The following is a 19,496-nucleotide window of genomic DNA, read 5'->3' on the forward strand; positions in this document are numbered from 1 at the left end:
CAATCACAGCTCCCCCATCCTTTCCGTTTAGGTACCCACGTAGTTGTTGAGGAGAGACGGGCGGTTGGAACAATGATGATAGGAAAATGGTTTATTTTTCATCTTTATTTTTCCCCAGGCGAGCCAAAAGCATCCATCCGCTATCCCATTCGACTGAAGGACGTTGGGTGCTGGCTTGCTTGCATGCTTGCTCATCCGCCCGTTTTGTTGGTGAAGTTGATTCATAGACTCCCAAAGGAAAGTCAAACAGTCATAATAGCCCAGGTTGAAAAGAGGGCCTCTCGCTAAATATGGAACCCAACCAAACCGATCAAAGAAACCCTCAAGTTTTTTCGAGCTTCGATTCATCAATGCTCCCTCTCCCTCCACGTCAACTAGCAACGGACCTACGTTTAGGCAGACTTGCCGGGGTACGACTGCTTGGGGAAGGGGTACGAAGGGCCCAGCTCCTGAATGCTGAGCTTAGCAAGCCACTGTCCCATGTCGACAGCCGTGTCAAAGTCCTTGCCCTCGACGATGCCGGCCAGGAAGCCGCCGGCAAAGGCGTCACCGGCGCCGTTGGTGTCGTTGATCTGGCTCTTGTCGATGGCGTGGACGGGGAACTCCTTGAGGTCGACGGCGCCGCCCACGGCGACGACGGTCGGGTCGGTGCCCTGCGTGATGATGACGGTGCGCGGGCGCGCCGTGTTCTTCTTGGGCAGCTTGGCCATGGCCGTCGCGATTGTGGGGATGTCTTCCGTCTTGAGGTCGTGCGACGCGGCCCACGCCCGCGCTTCCGTCTCGTTCCCAATCACGTAGTCCCAGTACGGTGCCGTGCTGTCGAGCTGCTCCTTGAAGAATTGCGGGATGAAGGGGGCGGATAGGGAGAGGGCGAAGATCTGCGCTCACTCGTTAGCCGTCTCATATAATCGCAATGGAATAGGGGGGGGGGGGGGGGGGGGGAAATTGCCTTGTTCTTCGCGGCTGCCTCTTCGGCCAGCGCAAGAATGGCCGGCACGCACACGGTCAAGTGGTAGCCGCCGACGTAGTAGACCTTGGCGTTCTCAACGAGCTTCCAGATCTCGGGCTGCTTCAAGTGGTCGAGCTTGTAGCAGTTGGCGGCGGCAAGGTCGGTGCACAAGCTACGGTTGTTGCCCGTGATGACGACGCCGCAGCGGCCGGTGGGCTGCTCTTCGTCGACGCGGTACTCGACGCGCAGGCCGGCCTTCTTGACGGCATCCCTCAGAATGTCGGCGTACTTGTCCTTGCCCACGCATCCAATGTAGATGGCCGTGTTGGGAGGGAGGATGTACTACAACGGCAGCGCGTGTTAGAGAACCATCCGAAGACCAAAAAGTCGCCGATGGAGGTAGAGATGCGTACCTGAGCGCCTCTGGCGCTGTTCTGGGCGGCACCAGCAGCGATGAGCTTGGCATCGTAGTTGTTGAGCAGCTCCTCGTAAAGACCCAGGTGCTTCTCCTCGGCGAGGATGGCGTCGTTGGCCTTGAGGCCATACTTTTCGAGCAGCGCCTCGTTGCTGCTTGTTATCAGCGATTGTCGAGCCATTTTCTCGGGAATGTGCCTTACCCGACGGCCTGGATGTCGAGAAGAGGATTCTCAAGGCAGAGGAGCTCGTAGTTTCCGGTGGACGACATGGTTGCGAATGGGCGGCAATGATGCGGGATGTTGGTGGTGGGGTTGAGAAAACAGCGGAAGCGTGGAGGGGCTACTCGCCGCAGCGTCAGTGCGCTAGGTCGAGCTACCGGCGCTAGTCGACCAAGGCCCATGCGGAGCGGAATTGCCGATGCCATGAGGAGGGTATTGTGGCTAGTCTTGCAGGAATAATGTCTTCGGTTTTGAAAAGCACTGGGGAGATTTTCATTGTAGCTGTTTGAGATTTTGTTCCTCGCAGATGGAAGTCACCCCACAGGCTCGTGACTGCCTCTGCATCACTCAGGAGACACACCAAAACCACCAGGGCCAGAAAGACTCTCAATTCAGCAGATAGCCTAATGATTGTAATAGCTCGCAGCCCGAGCAAAGCATTCCAAAAGCACAATTTCAATCTGTTCATCGTCCTCCTCCACCAGCTGGCGCGACTGTCCACCTTGCAATCTCCCAAATCGGGCCCAAAGGTATGAACGACGGCCTCTCACAAGTACTCTACTGCAACGGCGAGTATTTTGGCGCTAAGGTTGGAGATGCTGAAGTCTTGCAGCGAGTGCCAACTAGGCCGAGAAAAACTCGATAGGGGCGCGGATCCCTCTATTCCAGACCTCGGGATCCATCGAAGGGCGCGGAATCCACATCGTTCGTGGGCACAAGACCGGCGGAGATCGCTTTGGATGTCGGTTGTAGGCTTGCCAGCCAATTCACCGTATCAACCGCCTTGGCCGTTGGGAGGAGTGTCAATGTAAGAACCACGGTGGCGACCCGTACTCCAGCTAACGCCGTCAGCACCCCAAACACTCTGGCCAAAGAACACCGAGCCCCTCATATCATGAAGAGCTTGAAGCTGCTGTCCGGTGGAATGACCATTGGCTGCATTTCCAATATTTCCAAAAACTTGAGAAGCACCTGGAAGAGTCACATCATAGGACGAACTGGTCCCATACGGCGGAGAGCTTCTGCGGATTTGACCACTGGGCATGGAGCTCCAAGACGCATTCAGTGATCCATTCCTCGAGTGTCCGGCGCTTGAGCCGACATGAAGTCCAGGAGGCACGGCTGGGGTGTTGTGTGACGTCATGGAGTAGTTCTTGTTCCAAATTCCAGAATGATCGGGCAGAGAAGGCAACGATGGGAAGTGCTGGACAGCAGGGGAAGTTGTCGAGTTGCGGTGCATACGATCCGGAGTGCAAGACGCTTGGCTGTAGTTTCTAACCATGTTGACGTAGTCTGTCGCAGTGACGGGAGTGATGCCGTAGGATCCATCCTTGATCAGCGCGGTATCTTCAAAAGTTTGCTCCGGGGGCGTTGGGGGAATATTTTCGTCCTCTTCGGCGAGGGGCTCCAATACATCCTCGGCAAGCAAGTCGTCAACCATTCGATTCATTGCAGCATCCTTAGACATGGCATTAGAAGTCGTTTCGGAGGGAGCTGCGTGGGAAACCTGATCGTCATTTACTGGTCCACCACCCCGTGGAACATCGATTTGAGGAGATTCGACTGGCACGGCCGTCTCTACATTATTCGACGGGCTGGCCAAAAGCTGAGATGGAATGCCGGCTTCCTGGTACACAAAACGAAGACCGTCCAGAACGATTGGGGACTTCTACGTTCAGGTTAGTAGTACTTTTACAGGTTTTGGCCGGCTCTTACCTCGTCCTGCACAAGCTCGAGACCATCAACCAATAAGTCGCGAATGCGCATGAGCATCTCGACATTTGGATGATTCCTCTTGACGTCTTCATCGGACCATTTGGCTTTTGGCGAAGAACCGTCAAACCAACGTCTTTTGGTACTGTCGGCGAGCAGTGGCTGGAATCCAAGCGTGTCCACATCTTCTTCCAGCAAGTACTGCTCCATTGGCAAAAGCCCAACATTGAATGCCGAGGCAAGGAGCGTCAAGGTTTCGGCATAGGCCTTCCACAATTCATGAGCATCGACCTTGGAGTGCGCAGATCCCTCGAGATCAGCAGAGAGGACACTCCAGTTCTTCAGGAACCAAGTGCTGTAAAGGCGAATTCCAGGAAGGACGCGTCGAGCAACTGCCGTGACCTTTTCTGACAGTGGCTCCGAGTCGGATCCATCAATGTCTTCGCCCGTCAAACGTTCCAGCTCAGCCTGGAGGATTTGCAGGAGAATGTTAAAGGTTTTGATGTTGAATCGAAGGAAGAAAAAGTACGCTCGGATCTGTTCGCGAGTAGTTTCGCCGGCTGCTGCTAATTAGCTAGCATTCCGTCAACGGCGTAACGACATACCTTGAAGTTTGACAAAGGCGAGATACTCGGCAGCCGTGTTCACCAGGACAAATTTTTGGAGAAGGCCTTCCAAAGAGCGCTCTTTGAGTTCCACGGCCAATTGACTCAGGACCTCGTTCTCCAGCCCGTCATGCCCAGCAAAGTCTTCTCCACGATAGCACTTGCTGTGCAGCCGGACGAACCAGGCCTTGAGCGCGCGATGCGCCCCGTTTCCCTGTCCATTTGTCTGTCTTCCAATGAGCTCGCCCCTATCCCAGGCCGCAATGACCTTCTTAAATTCCAATTCCAAATTCCCCTTGGCCATGGGATGAGGCTCCTTTGCCGCAAGAGACCGATAGAGGTTGTACACAGCCCGGAAGTGGTCCCCATCCGCAAGCGCAACAACAGCCTGTTGATTGTGGGATATGCCAGAGTCGGGGTTGATCTTGAAAGCCAAAGTATAGTATCCAATCGCATAGCTCCAGTTGCGCTGCGCTTCGCTTCGCTGGAGCTCGCGGTAGCGGGACAGATCGCCGAGATGGATGATGGCCTGGTAAATGGAGGGTCTGATCAGGGCTTGCAGTTCGGAGGAAAGCGCTTGAGTTGGTTCGGCTTGCTGCACTTTTTCCCAAGTCAGCTTTGCAAGGGCATTGGCAGGGGAAAACGCACAGTCGCTCTTCCACTTCTTCGCAAGGTCACGGAGCTCTGAAGTTCCGCCAAAAGCCTTGTCCAGGTAGAGAATGTATTGACGGTAGAAGCGCTGACCGGACTTGATGAACTCGAGATACTGTTTTTGTACAATGCGCGTCTCGACGGGCTTAGTGCGGCCGTCTTTGTTCAGCTAGGGTAGGCCTGTAAGCTGCCATCCCCCAAGGACAAGTCGTCCGCAGTCCCACACATACCACACTCAATTGTTTTCTAAAATACGTATTGACTTTGCCGTGAGCATCCCACAAATGGGGCTCGACGTGGTGTTCGAAGGCAAGTCCAAAATCACCATGGACAATCTTTTCGCACTCGTTGCGGTATCTGGGCGATATTAGCGGGGGCGGGAGCGGCGGCAAAGTCCACCTCACTCTTGAAGGAGAGACAAGATGGCAGCGTTGGCGGCACGCTGGTCTGTGGGCTTTGATTTGAGTTGCTGCTCAAGTTTGCGAGCGAGCCTAGGCAAGTTAACAATGCGGGCGGGACTGGGAAAGAATTGGAGCGCACTTTTCAGCTGGCTCGGCGGATATGGCCATGGAGAGGGATCGTATGAGGGCTCATACAAGGCCAGGCCGGGTCAGATTTCAAATGGAGCGAACTGCGGGCTGGCTGCGGTGTCGTCGCGATCCATGGATGGCGGCCGTTTTCCCTAGAGAAGAGCGCCAGGCGGAGCGGCGGGTACCAGAGGACGAGTCGGACGGCGACGGGACGGTCGGACAGAGAGCCAGCAGCAGCAGCGAGTGAGTGGTGGGAGAGGCCCGCGTCCGCGTTGCGGGTGAGGTGAAAGCGGATGCTGAGCAAGCCCAGGACACTCGAGACGCACGATCCACTCCCTCAACGGCACCGCCACACCCAGGGAATGAATGCCTGGGGTGCGCCACCACTCTACGGCTTGCCGCTCCCAGTCCACCACGGCCTTTGGCAACACAACGACCGTCAACTGATTCACCGTGATCCCACATTGCATCGAGCGTGTGGATTCCTACGCCCTCGAGTAAATCTCTCATCGCCGTCCTCATGGCCAAGCGCTCACGAGCAGAATCTGCATCGCCCACTCCAGAAGCCAACCATGACGCCTCTAGCCCTCCGGCCGCCGCCAAATATGTCCACGTCGACGAATCTATCGAGGTTCCGGCCGTCATGACCTGCTCTCTGCCATCGCATCCCCCGCTCAGCTTCGCATCATATTCAGATTATGACGTCCACTACCAAAAGCGACACGTGAACCGCTGCTCCGCCTGCCGCGTAAACTTTCCCTCAGAGCAATTTCTCAACCTGCATTTCGATGAGTACCATGATCCAATCAAGCAAGCATCTCGGGAACGAGGGGACAAGATTGTAAGTTGGGACCGGCCCCCCAAGAAAAAAAGACGCACCGCTGACTGAGCAGTTTGCATGCTTTGCCGACGGGTGCGACGTAATGTGCAAGACGCCCAGAATGCGACGAGAACACATGGTCGCCAAACACGCTTATCCAAAGAACTACAATTTTACCGTTCTCAAGTTTGGTATTGATGGACTCAATTCCATGCTCATCGAGAACAAACCGTCAGGCTCATCTCGTCTTCACCACCCACCAAGGCATCAAAAACCCCCCAAGCGCAATCCGGAGGTAGCAAATCCTGCTCCAAAGCGAATCGTCTTTGAGGAAGATGGCATGACGCCCCAAGAATCGGCGAATTTAGTCCCCAAAAGCGAATCGGAGCCAATGGACCTCGGTGCCGACAGTTCGGAGCCTATCGTTGACGTGCCAGAGGTGAATACAACGAATGACTCGGAAACCCCTTCCAAATTACCAAGTTTTCTGCATCCCCCCGAATCAAACGCAATGGATTTAGTCGGGCATGGGCAGAGGGGTGGCGCTTCATCTACTGCCAGTACAGCTCACACTTCAAAGTCGACTCCGAGTTCCTCTAACGCGGATGAAACTATGGAGGATGTCACGAAATCGGTGGCAGCACTCAGATTCATCCCACCGAGCATTCGCTTTGGTCGCGGCAGTCGGGGAAGAGGCAGAGGTGGCTTCGCCAAGTCTTGAAAGCTGCATCCAGAGCAATCGGTCTGGTAGGAAGCCATAGGACCTGGACGAATCCTGGGCTTATTGCTTTAGACCACTCTTTACAGATATCTTCACCACTCCGATCATGAGAGTGACACTATTCCACCTGCGAAGACGAGTATTCGCTCAAGGGTGATAAATGTCAATGGATTTCGAACTCAGCGAAATAAAGATGAGCGTCATCGAGAATCTCATACGCGAGTTCTTCATCATGCGCCACTTCTAGTAGACCGTACTTCTTGTGGCCCAAATCCCATGAAGGTGTGTAATCGTCGGGCTTTCCGTCACTACGTGTCAACTCCTTCCGTATCTCGTCCATGAACAACATGAAGTGGATCCTGAGGAGAATTAAAGATTCTCGCATGTCAGCTGCGTTGTAAGTCGCTCTCAAATGATTGAACCATCTTTGGTAGGTTTCAGGATAATGAATGACCTTGCTGCTGGGTACATGGCGTTTCCCCAAGCCGAGTAGGAACAGGCAAAGTCTTGGCATTTCCATCCTTTCATAGAACTCCATGCGGTTCGTAAACGGAAGATAGTAGTGCTCTATCTGGAGCAATTCGCGCACGACGTCGACGTGGTTGTTCAAGACTGCAATTTCGACAGGGTACCAGGCACTCAGACTCTGCTTGTTTGGGTTGGCTCCATTTTGAAGCAGTAGCCTGGCCAGCGACAGGTCGCCAACCGCGCAAGCCGCATGGAGAGGTGTCCCGAAGAATTCGCTTTTCATGTTTGGTTGGAGCAGGACGAGGCGATGATCTTTGACGTATTGCTCCTTGTTCAAATAGATGGCGGCAATGGCGAGATGCGACTTGATATCTCTACTGCGGTCTTTGGAAAGCTGATAAAAGGGGAAGTAGACGTCGCAGATTTGTTGAAAAGTCTCGCCCGTTTGCTGATAGACGATGTTGCATAGTTGAAAGGCGAGTTCAAAGCGGAGGCCTCTTGAGTTGCCCTCTGAAGGAAGCCATTCGTCCAAGAACATTTTCAGGGATGATGCGAACGTGTACCGATGTTTTTGATCTTCCGTTTCAATCAGGTGGCACAGGAAGCGAGAGACAAAGCGCAAGGATACTTGCTCCCAGAGACCGTAAGATGCATTGCGCGGATGCAGAATCTCGAGGGAGCGGATGGTGTCTAACACTTCCTGATCGAAAGTTTCTACGAGGAATTCGTTAGGTTCTTTCGCGAGCAAACAGTCCCAAGGCCTTGACATTACGGGAAATCAGTCTACAACGGAGGGCATTGTAGAGGCCTTTGTCCGGTTCTATCACAATCTCTTCGATAATGTAGCGGACTATTTCCAAGGGGAGGTCAGCGAGTGACATTTGCACAGGCTGAGTCAAAGACTTTGGGCATATCCAACGCAAGCGGTGGGGTTCGGGTCGGGTATTGGGGAGGTTGTGAGGTGGGTGCCGGCCAGCCCAGGGAGGACTGAGAGTGTCGTTCGGAAACGCCGACCTGGAGCCGGCTGACTCATCTTTGTGCCTGGTGTAGATCAGATCTTCCGCGAGCTGTTCTGGTTGCACTGCATTTGGTTGTTTCTTTTACGCAATCACTACACATGTACCATGACCATCATGATGTCACGTCAATCGCCGTCTTCGACATGGAAACTTTACCCCGCCCATTGCCTGTCATTGGCATCACAACCATCAAGCAGGCTGATGGCACTTTGAAAACATTACGTCTCAAGAGTCGGAACAAACACCATCGAAATTGCTTCACCAAACCAGTCGTCCGCCGGAGCCAGAGTCCGTGGCCGATGGAGATCTCTCTTGGCTTGACACCGCCAAGTGGCCAGGGCAGTAGGACCCTCAAGAACCCGGTCAGCTCTCCGCCACAATTTTTTCCGTCGCTCTGGGGTCGTCTGTCGGTCATTTGAGGAGCATTCGTCCTGCCAGGGACAAGCTTTGAGACGATCCATCATGATACTGGAACCACTCTGCAATCCTCTTCCAGATCCAGATTCGGAGCAAAATCACGCCAAAAACGACACTCCTAGAGGAAGTGAAGCTGGAAAATACGACTCTGCTTCAAGCGATTCCGAGAAGCACGCCTCTGTCAGATGGGATGATGATCCCAGAAATCCGTATGTTGATTTCCACGTCGTTGGAACTCAGCTCGAGTCGCTCATTTCTTAAAAGCTACAATTGGCCACATTTGAAAAAATGGCGCGTAACCGTCCTCTCTTGCTTCATTACGTTCATAGTCGGTATCAACGGGACTGCCATGACCGCGGCTGCGGACGAGATCAATCTTCAATTCGGCCTAAGCGATGAACAATTTCCCAGTTCCTTTTGGCCTGTTTTCTCATGGACACTGGCCGCCGGAATTGTGCCATTAGCTGTCCTGCCTCTGATGGAGACCTTTGGCGTTCGGAAAGCCTATCTGCTGATTTACCTGCTTTTTGTGGTGTTCATCATTCCTCAAGCGCGGGCCCAGAACTTCGGGACTCTCATTGCTACTCGCGTAATCACGGGTGGATGCGCTGGTATCCTGGAAAATATCACCAGTGGCATCTGCGGCGACCTTTGGAGCGATGCCATCACAAGGAGCCTGCCTATTAACTTGTACATCTGCAGTCTCTTGGCCGGCACCACCATCGGACCCGTAATCGGAGGGGCCATCATAACGACACTCGACTGGCGCTGGGTTTTCTATATCCAGATAATTCTTTATGTCTCGGTCTTTCCTTTTGTATTCTTTTTACTCCCTGAGACTCGCGGCGAGATTTTAGAGCGCGCTCGAGACGGGCGAAGAGGTGTCTCTAGCCGCTCTCCCAGTCATGTCAGCCCTATGGGATTGTTCAAGACTGCCATTGTCCGCCCTCTTCGTATGCTCACCACCGAGCCCCTGATTCTATGTGCCACGCTATGGTCATCCTTTTGTTTTGGGAACGCTCTCATTTTCACGCAAAGCATTCCTTTGGTTTACCGCACGCTGTACAACTTTTCTGCTCCAAGCACCGGTCTTGTCCAAGCTGCTCTCGTCATTGGTATCATCATTGGATTGCTCATTTCTCCGCTCCAAGACCGCCTCTACGCCCAAAGCGGGGACAAGATCAGTCCAGACGCACACAAGCCCGAGGCTCGTCTGTATCTCGCCATTCCCGCATCCTTCCTAGGTCTTGCTGGTGGTCTCTTCCTCTACGCTTTTACGACTTCCGAATCGCACCCACAGCCGTGGATCGCGCCGACCATTGGCATCGCACTTGTCGGTGTTGGCATTCAGACCGTTATGACTGCCGCTTCGCATTACGTTGAGGACGCCTACCCAACTTACGCGGCTTCGGCGATTGCGGGGGTTGCGGCCGGAGAGAACATCGTTGGTGCTTGTCTTCCGCTGGCATCGACTGCGCTGTATACGGAGAGTGGGCTGGGTTTTGTTGGCGGAAGCGCGGTACTGGCTGGAATTGGGTGCGGTGTCAGTTTTGTGCCAGTTGCCTTTGTGGTTTTTGGGCCACCGATAAGGTCAAAAAGTCGGCTGGCCGCGACTTCGGGACGTCAGCCGGGCTTTGATGTTGCTTGAGGACGACTGGGGGCTGGGGGAATAAACAGAATCGAGTGTCAAAAATATTGGGACGAGTTCGAATTTTGGTCGCGCTCCAGTCGCATTACCCTCCGACGACGTATATAAAACGGTCTGTCTACGCTTCCTCCTCCACCCACTTGCACAACATTGCAACAACATCTACCACGCCACGCAAGGTACACAACTCAAAATACCCATCTCTTCGACTACAACGTCATACCTCTGAAGTCCCCTCCGGGTGTCAAGACTGGCGCCTTCTCCCGAGGTCAACTCGACCCAAGCCAACACCAACGCGACCACCGCCATGCCCGTCGAAAGGTACGCAGCTCATCACGCTCAGCTCTTCACCTCTATTCAACAGCCCGGCAGGCCTTTTTCGCGGGACACAACGAAGTCCCCTCCCACGGTCGACGCCTCAACCCCAGACAAGACAAACACGACCACCCTCATGACCGCCGACAAAACCATCGCCCACTGGCACAAAAACCACGGCAACACACCCGCCCACTTCACCGAGCTCCACATCATCTTCTCCATCAAAGCCAAGCGCGACGTGCCGCTCTCAGCCATCAAAGCCACGTCCGAAGAGATGATGTCGCTGGAGCTCGACGACCACCGGCGCACCGAGAGCTGGCAGACGTGGCTGCGCAAGTACAAGCTCGACGCCGAGATGCGCGCCAGGCAGGCTGGCGAGTGGACGCCGGTCATGTGTAAAAAGTGGCAGCGCAAGTATGAGAAGCTTGCCACTCGGCATAGTGGACGGCCGCCGCTGCCCGCGGAGGATCATGAGGAGTGGAAGAGAGTGATGATGGAGAGTGCGAGGGATAATCTCAAGAAGTGTGAGGATATTTGAGGATATGTGGAGCTCGTTTTTCGGGGGTGAGAGGGGGGCTTGAAGGTGCCATCTGGATGGAGTTAGAGCATCTCGACTGGGGTCTACGTCGGGGTCGAATCACATGGCTGGGCTGAACTTCATATGGATCATGAAGGCATCCTGTGCGCGCTTCACTAATGACGTGGACTCTCCCTGATGATCGCGCTTCTTTCTGTCTTGGCTGTTAGAAGAATTAGATTCCTTACTACTGAGCCAGGCGGCCGCCATTGGACACATGTTCACCAAGCAGCAAAACACACACGGGGCTTCTACACAACATAACGGCAAGCGAGCATTCGAGCAATTCGATATGCAACAGCAAAGGGTATTCATGTATATATTTTCGCCTCGCCGGCCAACAAAACCTATATTCTCAAGATGGAGGCTCACTGCTCCACATACTTCTTGTACACATCGGCGAAGTGGAAGAAACTGGCCTTGTAATAACGCTCTTGTGTCGTGTAGTTGACATACTGCATATCGACAAATTAGCAAACTCCTCTCCTCTCCGAACAGGATAGGAAAGTAACTCACCTGCAGGCCAAACTTGACACTATTCCCACTCGTCCACTCCAGATTATCAATCAGACTCCACGCCAGGGTGCCCACCACATTAGTACCCTCCGCAATCGCCATCAAAACGCCCTCCATGAAACCCTTAAAGTACGCCGAGCGCTGCTGATCCATCAGGATATCCTGCAGCAGCGTCTTCTGCGCCTCAAACGGCTCCGCGAAGCCAAACTCCGTGATCAAGATGCCGCCCCGCGGCTTCCACGTTTCTTGGATGTATCGCATGAATGCCGGAACCCACTCGGTCGCCTTGTGCAGCCAGGGCGCGAGCGGGTCGGCTGCGGGTCCTAGAGCCCATCCGCCGCTCGCCGCCGTATATGCCCACGTCTCGTTGACGCATGTGGGGAAGAGCGGGTGCGACACGTTGGCAACGCAGTCAGCAATACCCGAGTCGGGCGCCGAGTAGAAGTGCGAGGTGTATGCGTCGTGGGCGAAGAGGTCGGCGGTGCCGTTGAGCGCGGCCTTTTGCTCGCTCGTCAGCTCCGGCAGGAACGTCGACACGTATTCCTTGACCGAGGCGGGATAGTCGCCGTCGAGAAAGATGGGCTTGGCCCAGAGCCCTTCGTTCCAGTCCCATGCGCGCTGCACTGCTTCTAGGTCGGCGCTGGAGTTGGTGAGGGGCAATTTGTAGCCCCCGTTTAACTTTATCGTGATCTGTGCTGTCAGGTTCAGCGACTTGGCGAGGTGGTATGCCTTGCTGTGGGCGATGAGGAGGTTTTGGCCGCAGTAGTAGGGCTGCTGCTCCGCGGGGATGCTTGTGGCTTTGAAGTAGCCTTCCGGTAGCGGGTAGAAGCCACAGATGACAGTGGGCTCGTTGAAAGTGGCGAAGTGATCGACCTTGTCGCCAAATCGCGTGAAGATGATGCGCGCATATTCGACAAAATCGTCGATGAACTTGGACGACAGCAGGCCCCCGTACGAGTTTTGCAGTGCCAGAGGCAGATCCCAGTGAAAGAGTGTAATCGCAGGCTGAATGCCGTACTCCAAACATGTGTCGATCACATCTTGGTAGTGGGCGAGGCCTTGCTCGTTCACTTGGCCAGAGCCAAAGGGAAAGATGCGTGCCCAAGCAATGGAAAAGGAGTAGACCTTGATTCCCATGGCGGCGATTCGTGCTATGTCTGGGGAATGTCAGATTTGCTCGGAAGGATAAAGATCGAAGACTTCGAGTCAAAAGCCGTGGCACCCAAATCCAGATTCGTGGTGAAAATAATGGTCAAGTGCTCCATCTCTACTCCTCACGGTGGCAGAATTCCACCTTTTTCCCGAAGTGCGTCCTCCAACGACTCGTCGATTATATCGCTGCGCCGCGACTGTTTGCAAAGAGACTCGATTTTAGACCTCTCACCTTGCTTGTACAAATAGTATTGGTTGTTTGCAACGTCACCAGTATCATTTGTCGTGATGTAGCCGGGCACGCGATGGGAAAGGACATCCCATATGGACGGGCCCTTGCCTTCATCTTTCGCCGCGCCTTCGACCTGGTACGCAGCGCTCGAGACACCGAACTTGAAATCTTTTGGAAAGGACCAACTTTCGTTCTTCGTCTGGAGAGGGGCCTCGTGACCAGTTGGGAACGGCGGGTAGTAAAGACCGGGAGGCGGGATGAGCGAGTTTGTCGGGACCGGAGTCGCCTCGACAGTCGTGTTGACAGATGCTTGCTCGATCGGGCCGACGTATTCGTTCCAGTAGTCTTTTTTGCTCGCAAAAACAAAGTTAGCTACTTCGGATATCCCCGATTGAATCCCTGCTCGGCGAGCGAATTCTCGGAGCCCGTCTCTTCAGTATACAGGAGACAAGGGAAATGATTGGTCGACGTTGGTGCTGAGAAACCTCTGCTTGTGCTGTATAAGCTCTCCAAGACAGTGACTGACCTTCCAGAGAAAGGGTAATCGATGCTGTGAAATTCTGTCCTACAGCAGTTCCGATGACGCAACAGGCGACAAGCGCCGTACAGAAGCCAGAGGGCGACTTCATCTTGACGAGCAGAAGCTGAGGGAGTTTCCGTTGCCGCGGCCTGCCTGCAGAAGTCGCATGCGCTGGAGTCGATCTTATAGTCTTGGAGTCTTCGTTCCAAAGATACACCGACAAGTCCACCGCGGAGGTGATCTCGTGATGAGCCCCGTCGATTTACGGCCGTCAGCGTCAGGTACCCCAGGTCGCGGGGATGAGGGGTGTGGAGCCGTTTTTTGGTCAGCCATCTTTTCAACTCCACAATCTAGAACCGGCGCGGACTTGTGGGCACGCGGTCGGACAACTTCCAAAAGGGGTTGGATAGCTCGAATGGTTCGGGCAACACGTCCTGTTTCTCACGCTTGGCGTGCCAGGAACTTCACACATTGCGCTCGAGAGAGAAGATGAAATAACCGTTTACGCTTGGTGTTTGGCACTTTTCGACAGCCTGTAAAGCCCGCGCAAATATGGGGTCGGAAAGGCGGCGGACGGGAACATGAAGGAAGCGCCGATTTGTAGTGACTGACGTCAGTGGTGTGTTCTTTCGACTGGTATCGTAGGTACATGTAGGTACTCTTGGTCGGACATGACTAATGGCTTCCGGTCACGCGGGAATTCCGGGCAAATCGTGAAAAAGACCGACAACCCACTCGAGGATGGACAAGAAAGTGCCGGCATACTGAATCGAATACAATTCTGGTGCTTGGCGTTAAAGTCACGGCATGCCCCTCAACACCGAAAGTACAAATCTCGAGAGAATCCTTGTGGACTAAGAGCATTCGAGCTTTTCTCAGAAGTCTTGGACTTGACTCTGATACTCTGCAGTCGGGATTCTACTTGATCTTCATGCTTTCAAGGTAGAAGCTCGCGACTTCTGAACCCTTTTCGCCATGAGATTTGAGCCCCTCGGCCATCTCACCAAGGCCCTGGACCTCCTGAATGCCTTTCATTCCAGCAGAAATCAGAGTCAGAGCTGACATAGGACAACTTTCCGAAGCTCTTTCCTGTATGGCTTGCCAGCGCATGGTCTAATAACAGTCAGCATTCCACGAGGTCAATGGCGAAATCAACTATAAACCTACTTTTAGTTCATCGACGAAGGATCTCACATTGTCTGCTTCGCCCTCGACGTAGACAGAGCCTGGATATCCTGGCCGCGAGTAACCGGCCAGGCAAGATTCTCTCGACATTTGCATAATGGCTCGTCGTTTGCTCGTAGCAAGAAGATGATGCATCCACAACACTACTCTCAGACCTTCCGGTTCATGTACGTTTGGACCCTCGTTGGAATGCTTCGAGGCAGATTTGAGAGCATGATCGCACGCAACCTTGACATCTTCCAACACGAGCCTCAAGTCTCCGATTATGAGGTCCACGCACTCAATTCCAAGCTCTTGCTTCTGGATGATATCTCTTAGAATGGCTCGGAAATGCCTCCTCTCATCATTCTCGATGTCCTCGCCAAAAGAGAGAAAAACCTGCGGATGGGAAGACTCAGGGTAAGATGCAGGCATGATAAATGAGAGCGTGTGAGATGCATCGACTTTAATCTCAAACTCAATCTCTTCTTCAAGCGACTGTGCGTCTTTGATCATGAGAAACTCTTCGGGGTACATGCTCTCGAGCAGGGCGATTTCATTGCGTTGTCGTTCACGGTTTTCCGACGCGTCAAAAACGTGGCCATGTTGTGCATCTGATCCCATCGCAGCAATGACTGTGGCTTGCAGTCACAGAGGATACCAGAATGATTGTAAGGAGTGTGACGGGATGAAGCTGTCGGAAGTGGTTTTTGCGGACAGGTGATGACGTGGGAAGACGCTTTGCCCAATCCGTCGGGAACGCGTCCACACCAACACCCGACGCGTTTCTGACAACCATCGCCACGCAACTCAGCCTCTTGTTGTGAACATGCTCAACAACAAGCCCTTTAAATCTCCTTTACTCTCACGAAAGCCTTCCACGAATCCATCTGAACCTTCCCGACCCTCAGAACCAACTGGTCCGCCTTCGAAGAAGCGACGCGTCTCCGAAGACGGCAATAGCCCGGTCTACGCACAACCAAGGTCTTCGCAGACCTCTGGTACCTTCCGAAAGCCCCTTCTGTCGATTGTGAATCCTGCGGCAAATGAGCCAACTACAACCTCGAACGATGATGGCAACGAGGCATACTACATGGTGCTCTGGAGAAAGTTTACGACCAAAAAGAACAAGACTTGGGATGGAGACGGCGTTCTCTCTGTTAGAAATGGCTATGCATACCTCCAGGATATAGGCGGTCGCGAGATGGGCAAAACAAACTGCAGCATACCACTGCTGCCCGGCTCGACAGTGTCGGTCGGAGGCAAGGAAGTTGAAGTCGACTCCATCATTGCGAAGAAGGACTACCTTGCTGGCAAGCCGTTCTTGAATCACACACCTGCCCCGGTAATCAGAGCTCCAGAGTCCAAGGAAAAAGAATCCGAGAAGAAACCTCTCCTCAGCTCAAAGGCTCGCAACAAACAAGAAAAGGTGGAAGCCAAGCAGGTTGAAGTTGTCAACGTGGCAGCGGCAAAGAGCAGTCATGCTACCAATGGAAAATTCAAAAATCCTTTGTTGGACAAGAGCGCAATGCCAATAATGTCCAACACAGCCGTGCCTCAGCCGCGACACGATCCAAAAGGCCCTGATGCTTTGGTCATGAAAAGGCCCTCGTCCGTTCCCAAAGGAAAGCAGGTGGTCGATGTTGTCGTTGATCCGATTTTGTCCAAGCACCTCCGAGATCATCAGCGGGAAGGTGTCTCATTCCTCTACGAATGTGTCATGGGCATGGGACCGTACAACGGACAAGGTGCGATTCTTGCCGATGAAATGGGACTCGGCAAGACTTTGCAGTCAATCGCCCTGATATGGACGCTCATGAAACAAAATCCAGTCCACGAGGAGCCGCCTGTTGTGAAAAAGACGTTGGTTGTCGCGCCGGCCGGCACAGTTCAGAATTGGCGCAAAGAATTTCGCAAATGGTTGGGAAGAGAAAGAATCGGCGTGTTCGTTGCCGATGATCCAAAGATACGCCTCAGAGACTTTACCAGAGGGAGATGCTACCAAGTTATGATCATCGGATTCGAGAAACTTCAAAAGTCCTACGACGAGATCAGCAAAGACTGTCAAATCGATCTCATCGTGATTGATGAGAGTCACAGGCTCAAGACAGCGAAGAACAAATCCTCGGCTGCCATCCGTGCTCTCAATTGCGACAGGATTGTCTCACTTTCGGGCACACCCTTCTCGAACAACCTTCTGGAATTTCATGCCGTTGCCGATTTAGTGAACCCGGGTTGCCTCGGCAAGCTCTCAACCTTCAAGAGAGAGTTCGAGAATCCGATTGTGAAAGCTTCACAGCCTGAGGCAACTGCAAAAGACAAGGAGAAGGGAACGGCGCGACAACAAGAGCTGGACAGGTTAGTGGAAGCATTTATGCTTCGGCGCAGGGCCGACGTGCTTTCCAGATACTTGCCTCCGAAGACGGAACACATCCTACTATGCCAACCCACGAACGTGCAAGCCGAAATCTACCGTCAAATTCTCGCGTCGCCAGTATTCAAGGGCGCTCTAGGAAGCGGCGGTGAGAACGCTTTTCAGCTCATCAATATTCTAAAGCAAGTTTGCAACATCCCAATGCTTCTGAGCAATCCAAAATCCATCACATCGCCAAACGACACTCCTGAGCCAGAGTCTAAGACCAGTCTCATCAAAGCTGCCTTAGATGCTGTTCCGGCGAAGCTCCTCAAGAACCCGGGAATAAGCGCCAAGTGGTATGTGCTCGACAGTCTGCTACATCAAATCCACTCCACCACGGAGGAAAAGGTTGTCGTGGTGTCACACTTCACGACTACGTTGGACAGGATAGGGAACCTCCTCACGTCTCTCTCGTACCCGTACCTTCGAATTGACGGTTCCGTCGCGGCGAACAAGCGGCAGGACATGATCAACAAATTCAACAATTCCAGCGCCTCATCCACGTTTGCTTTTCTTCTTTCCACCAAGGCGGGTGGCGTTGGAATCAATCTAGTCGGAGCGTCTCGTCTCATTCTGTACGACATCGACTGGAACCCGGCGCATGAATTGCAGGCTATGGCTCGCATACATCGCGACGGACAAAAGCGGCCGTGTAAGATATACCGCCTCCTGACGATGGGTGCCCTCGACGAGAAAATTTATCAGCGGCAGTTGAGCAAGCAGAGCCTGGCCGACAGTGTCATCGACAACAAGAGCGCTGGATCCAGCTTCACTAAAGACGATCTCCGCGACCTCTTCACTCTCGACGAGAGTGGAAGATGCCAGACGCACGAGCTCATTGCGTGTCCATGTGAAGGCAGAGGCAATGATGGCGGCTTGGTACCCTCAAATGACACCAAAGAGCCAGTACTCCAGAGCAATGGCGTTGACGATACAGACGACGAGGGAGACTTTCCCGACCTCCCTGCCCTGCTCAAAGCCAGCCAGGTCGATATGGCGGCACAGGAAAAGGACATCAAGGGCAAGAAGAAGTTCAAAGGCGGCGACATGATGGCTTTGATGCAGTACGCGCACATCGACGCGTCGTTGCTGAAGCGGGCGGCGCCGAAGCGGGCCATTGTGCGGCTGGGTGATGACGAGGACAGCGATGAAGACGCAGCCGAGGCCGTTGCGGAAGATGCCGTTGACTTGGAGGCCATGATTGATGATGAGCCTTTGCTGCAGGTGCTGAAAGAGCAGGACTCGAGGGTCAAGTTTGTCTTTTCCAAAACGACGTCTTGAGTATGTTCAGCTAAGCGAATGCTTCGCATGCTGTAACTTCCCTCTACCCTTCGGCCGGAGTTCAGCGTCATCATTTCTCAATAGAAAGGAAGAAGCTGAACAATACCGGAGAACAAAGGGAGGCTATGTTGATTTCAGCCCTCTTATCTAGCCCGTCTAATAAAGCAGCTTTCCTAAGGTGTAGCCTCTCATATATATATAGATTTGACATTAGAGACTAGGGTTAAAAAGCTAGAAGCTAAACTGCTTATTAAGTTGCCTAACTGCGAGTTGAACAAAGGAAAAAAAAGTTATAACTTACTACAGCAACGCTGAAGTCCGGCCCAAGAGTATCTTTTCCTCCCGTCTCATCCTTTTCTTCTCGTTTCATCACCATGTCAAGCCTGCACCTTTTCACCGTTGCACTGTCCATCAAAGAGTGCAGTAAGTACCTCCTTACAAGCAAGCACCACCTACGCAACATGCAACATGCAACATCCCCATCCCTGCCATCCCTGCCATCCCCAACACACCACCTGCGTCATCGCTGCACTCCTCCCATTCCAACTCCATTCATCCAACCCCGCATCTCTTCTTCTTCTTCTTCTTCTTCTTCCGCAACGGCTACCCCCGTCGCGCGCTTTTTACTTAAACCATATGGCATCACAGCACAACAGCCAAATAGCACAGTCTCGATATAGGTCGCTCGCGTGGCGCATATATACTCGGGTTGACGAGCGCTTGGAGTCTTTGCCGCCGCCGCCGCCGCCGCCGCCGCCGCCACCACCGCAATGCTCAATGCAATACGCGAGCTTGATATTTATATCTTCTTTGTCCTGTAGAGAGTTAGTATGATGCCATGGTCGCGTGGGGAAAGCCGCCGTGTTGCCACTGTGCGTGCGTGTGTGTGTGTGTGTGTGTGTGTGTGTGTGTGTATCGAATGGAGCCGTTGTTGACCCCCACATGTGTGCCTCAAATTGCGGGCGGATGCGATCGCGACAGAGGTGGCATAGTTTTGCGCGAACGGTTAGTTTTTTTTTTTTTTTTTTTTTTTTAATTTAGCCGCGCTTCTAGACGACCGAATCAAAACATCGCAAACGAAGTCGAGATGCGAACTCAAATGGGGTTGAAGGAGGGACACAAATGAAGGGGGCACGCGATTGCG

At 53.3% G+C, this 19,496-nt stretch overlaps 8 protein-coding genes across 8 annotated transcripts; 3 read left to right on the top strand and 5 right to left on the bottom strand.

Annotated features, from left to right (window-relative positions):
- Positions 1–392: 392 nt before the first annotated feature.
- Positions 393–1,634, bottom strand: IWZ02DRAFT_468436 (Ribokinase-like protein; the record flags this gene model as incomplete). The annotated part of the gene is made up of 4 exons (XM_066768631.1): positions 393–878; positions 950–1,291; positions 1,363–1,516; positions 1,567–1,634. The coding sequence occupies 4 exons, from the start codon at positions 1,632–1,634 to the stop codon at positions 393–395; spliced, it is 1,050 nt and encodes a 349-aa protein (XP_066624357.1).
- Positions 1,635–2,359: 725 nt separating this feature from the next.
- IWZ02DRAFT_431368 (uncharacterized protein) lies at positions 2,360–5,122 on the bottom strand (the record flags this gene model as incomplete). Its single annotated transcript, XM_066766158.1, has 6 exons — positions 2,360–3,253; positions 3,301–3,860; positions 3,903–4,722; positions 4,784–4,910; positions 4,958–5,044; positions 5,094–5,122. 6 exons carry the CDS (start codon positions 5,120–5,122, stop codon positions 2,360–2,362), a joined length of 2,517 nt encoding a protein of 838 aa, XP_066624358.1.
- A 481-nt stretch (positions 5,123–5,603) lies between these two features.
- On the top strand, positions 5,604–6,624 carry IWZ02DRAFT_488808 (uncharacterized protein; the record flags this gene model as incomplete). The annotated part of the gene is made up of 3 exons (XM_066769503.1): positions 5,604–5,924; positions 5,977–6,342; positions 6,484–6,624. The coding sequence occupies 3 exons, from the start codon at positions 5,604–5,606 to the stop codon at positions 6,622–6,624; spliced, it is 828 nt and encodes a 275-aa protein (XP_066624359.1).
- Positions 6,625–6,705: 81 nt separating this feature from the next.
- Positions 6,706–8,161, bottom strand: IWZ02DRAFT_200362 (uncharacterized protein). The gene is made up of 2 exons (XM_066762563.1): positions 7,865–8,161; positions 6,706–7,806 (listed from the first exon to the last, which is right to left on the bottom strand). Exons 1-2 carry the CDS (start codon positions 7,971–7,973, stop codon positions 6,788–6,790), a joined length of 1,128 nt encoding a protein of 375 aa, XP_066624360.1. The 5' UTR covers positions 7,974–8,161; the 3' UTR covers positions 6,706–6,787.
- Positions 8,162–8,217: 56 nt separating this feature from the next.
- Positions 8,218–10,330, top strand: IWZ02DRAFT_200502 (multidrug transporter). The gene is made up of 2 exons (XM_066762564.1): positions 8,218–8,737; positions 8,793–10,330. Exons 1-2 carry the CDS (start codon positions 8,574–8,576, stop codon positions 10,174–10,176), a joined length of 1,548 nt encoding a protein of 515 aa, XP_066624361.1. The 5' UTR covers positions 8,218–8,573; the 3' UTR covers positions 10,177–10,330.
- A 1,109-nt stretch (positions 10,331–11,439) lies between these two features.
- IWZ02DRAFT_468439 (glycoside hydrolase superfamily) lies at positions 11,440–13,600 on the bottom strand (the record flags this gene model as incomplete). The annotated part of the gene is made up of 4 exons (XM_066768632.1): positions 11,440–11,526; positions 11,588–12,744; positions 12,972–13,316; positions 13,498–13,600. The coding sequence occupies 4 exons, from the start codon at positions 13,598–13,600 to the stop codon at positions 11,440–11,442; spliced, it is 1,692 nt and encodes a 563-aa protein (XP_066624362.1).
- Positions 13,601–14,196: 596 nt separating this feature from the next.
- IWZ02DRAFT_200534 (uncharacterized protein) lies at positions 14,197–15,387 on the bottom strand. Its single transcript, XM_066762565.1, has 2 exons — positions 14,659–15,387; positions 14,197–14,604 (listed from the first exon to the last, which is right to left on the bottom strand). The coding sequence occupies exons 1-2, from the start codon at positions 15,277–15,279 to the stop codon at positions 14,410–14,412; spliced, it is 816 nt and encodes a 271-aa protein (XP_066624363.1). The 5' UTR covers positions 15,280–15,387; the 3' UTR covers positions 14,197–14,409.
- Positions 15,388–15,439: 52 nt separating this feature from the next.
- On the top strand, positions 15,440–18,586 carry IWZ02DRAFT_200537 (DNA repair and recombination protein RAD26). Its single transcript, XM_066762566.1, has one exon. It carries the CDS (start codon positions 15,485–15,487, stop codon positions 18,350–18,352), a length of 2,868 nt encoding a protein of 955 aa, XP_066624364.1. The 5' UTR covers positions 15,440–15,484; the 3' UTR covers positions 18,353–18,586.
- The last annotated feature ends 910 nt before the right edge of the window (positions 18,587–19,496 follow it).

The sequence above is a fragment of the Phyllosticta citriasiana genome (genome assembly GCF_038021145.1).
Source record: "Phyllosticta citriasiana strain CBS 120426 chromosome Unknown IWZ02scaffold_4, whole genome shotgun sequence".
Taxonomy (NCBI): domain Eukaryota; kingdom Fungi; phylum Ascomycota; class Dothideomycetes; order Botryosphaeriales; family Phyllostictaceae; genus Phyllosticta; species Phyllosticta citriasiana.

What these genes read in the sequence shown, in the direction of transcription:
- IWZ02DRAFT_200502 (XM_066762564.1), top strand. Translation starts at nt 8,574, where the DNA reads ATGATACTGGAACCACTCTGCAATCCTCTTCCAGATCCAGATTCGGAG. An exon ending in GATGATGATCCCAGAAATCC is followed by an intron (nt 8,738 to 8,792) that starts GTATGTTGATTT and finishes ATTTCTTAAAAG; the next exon opens with CTACAATTGGCCACATTTGA.
- IWZ02DRAFT_200362 (XM_066762563.1), bottom strand. Translation starts at nt 7,973, where the DNA reads ATGTCACTCGCTGACCTCCCCTTGGAAATAGTCCGCTACATTATCGAA. An exon ending in CCGTTGTAGACTGATTTCCC is followed by an intron (nt 7,807 to 7,864) that starts GTAATGTCAAGG and finishes AATTCCTCGTAG; the next exon opens with AAACTTTCGATCAGGAAGTG.
- IWZ02DRAFT_200537 (XM_066762566.1), top strand. Translation starts at nt 15,485, where the DNA reads ATGCTCAACAACAAGCCCTTTAAATCTCCTTTACTCTCACGAAAGCCT.
- IWZ02DRAFT_200534 (XM_066762565.1), bottom strand. Translation starts at nt 15,279, where the DNA reads ATGGGATCAGATGCACAACATGGCCACGTTTTTGACGCGTCGGAAAAC. An exon ending in CCTTCGTCGATGAACTAAAA is followed by an intron (nt 14,605 to 14,658) that starts GTAGGTTTATAG and finishes GACTGTTATTAG; the next exon opens with ACCATGCGCTGGCAAGCCAT.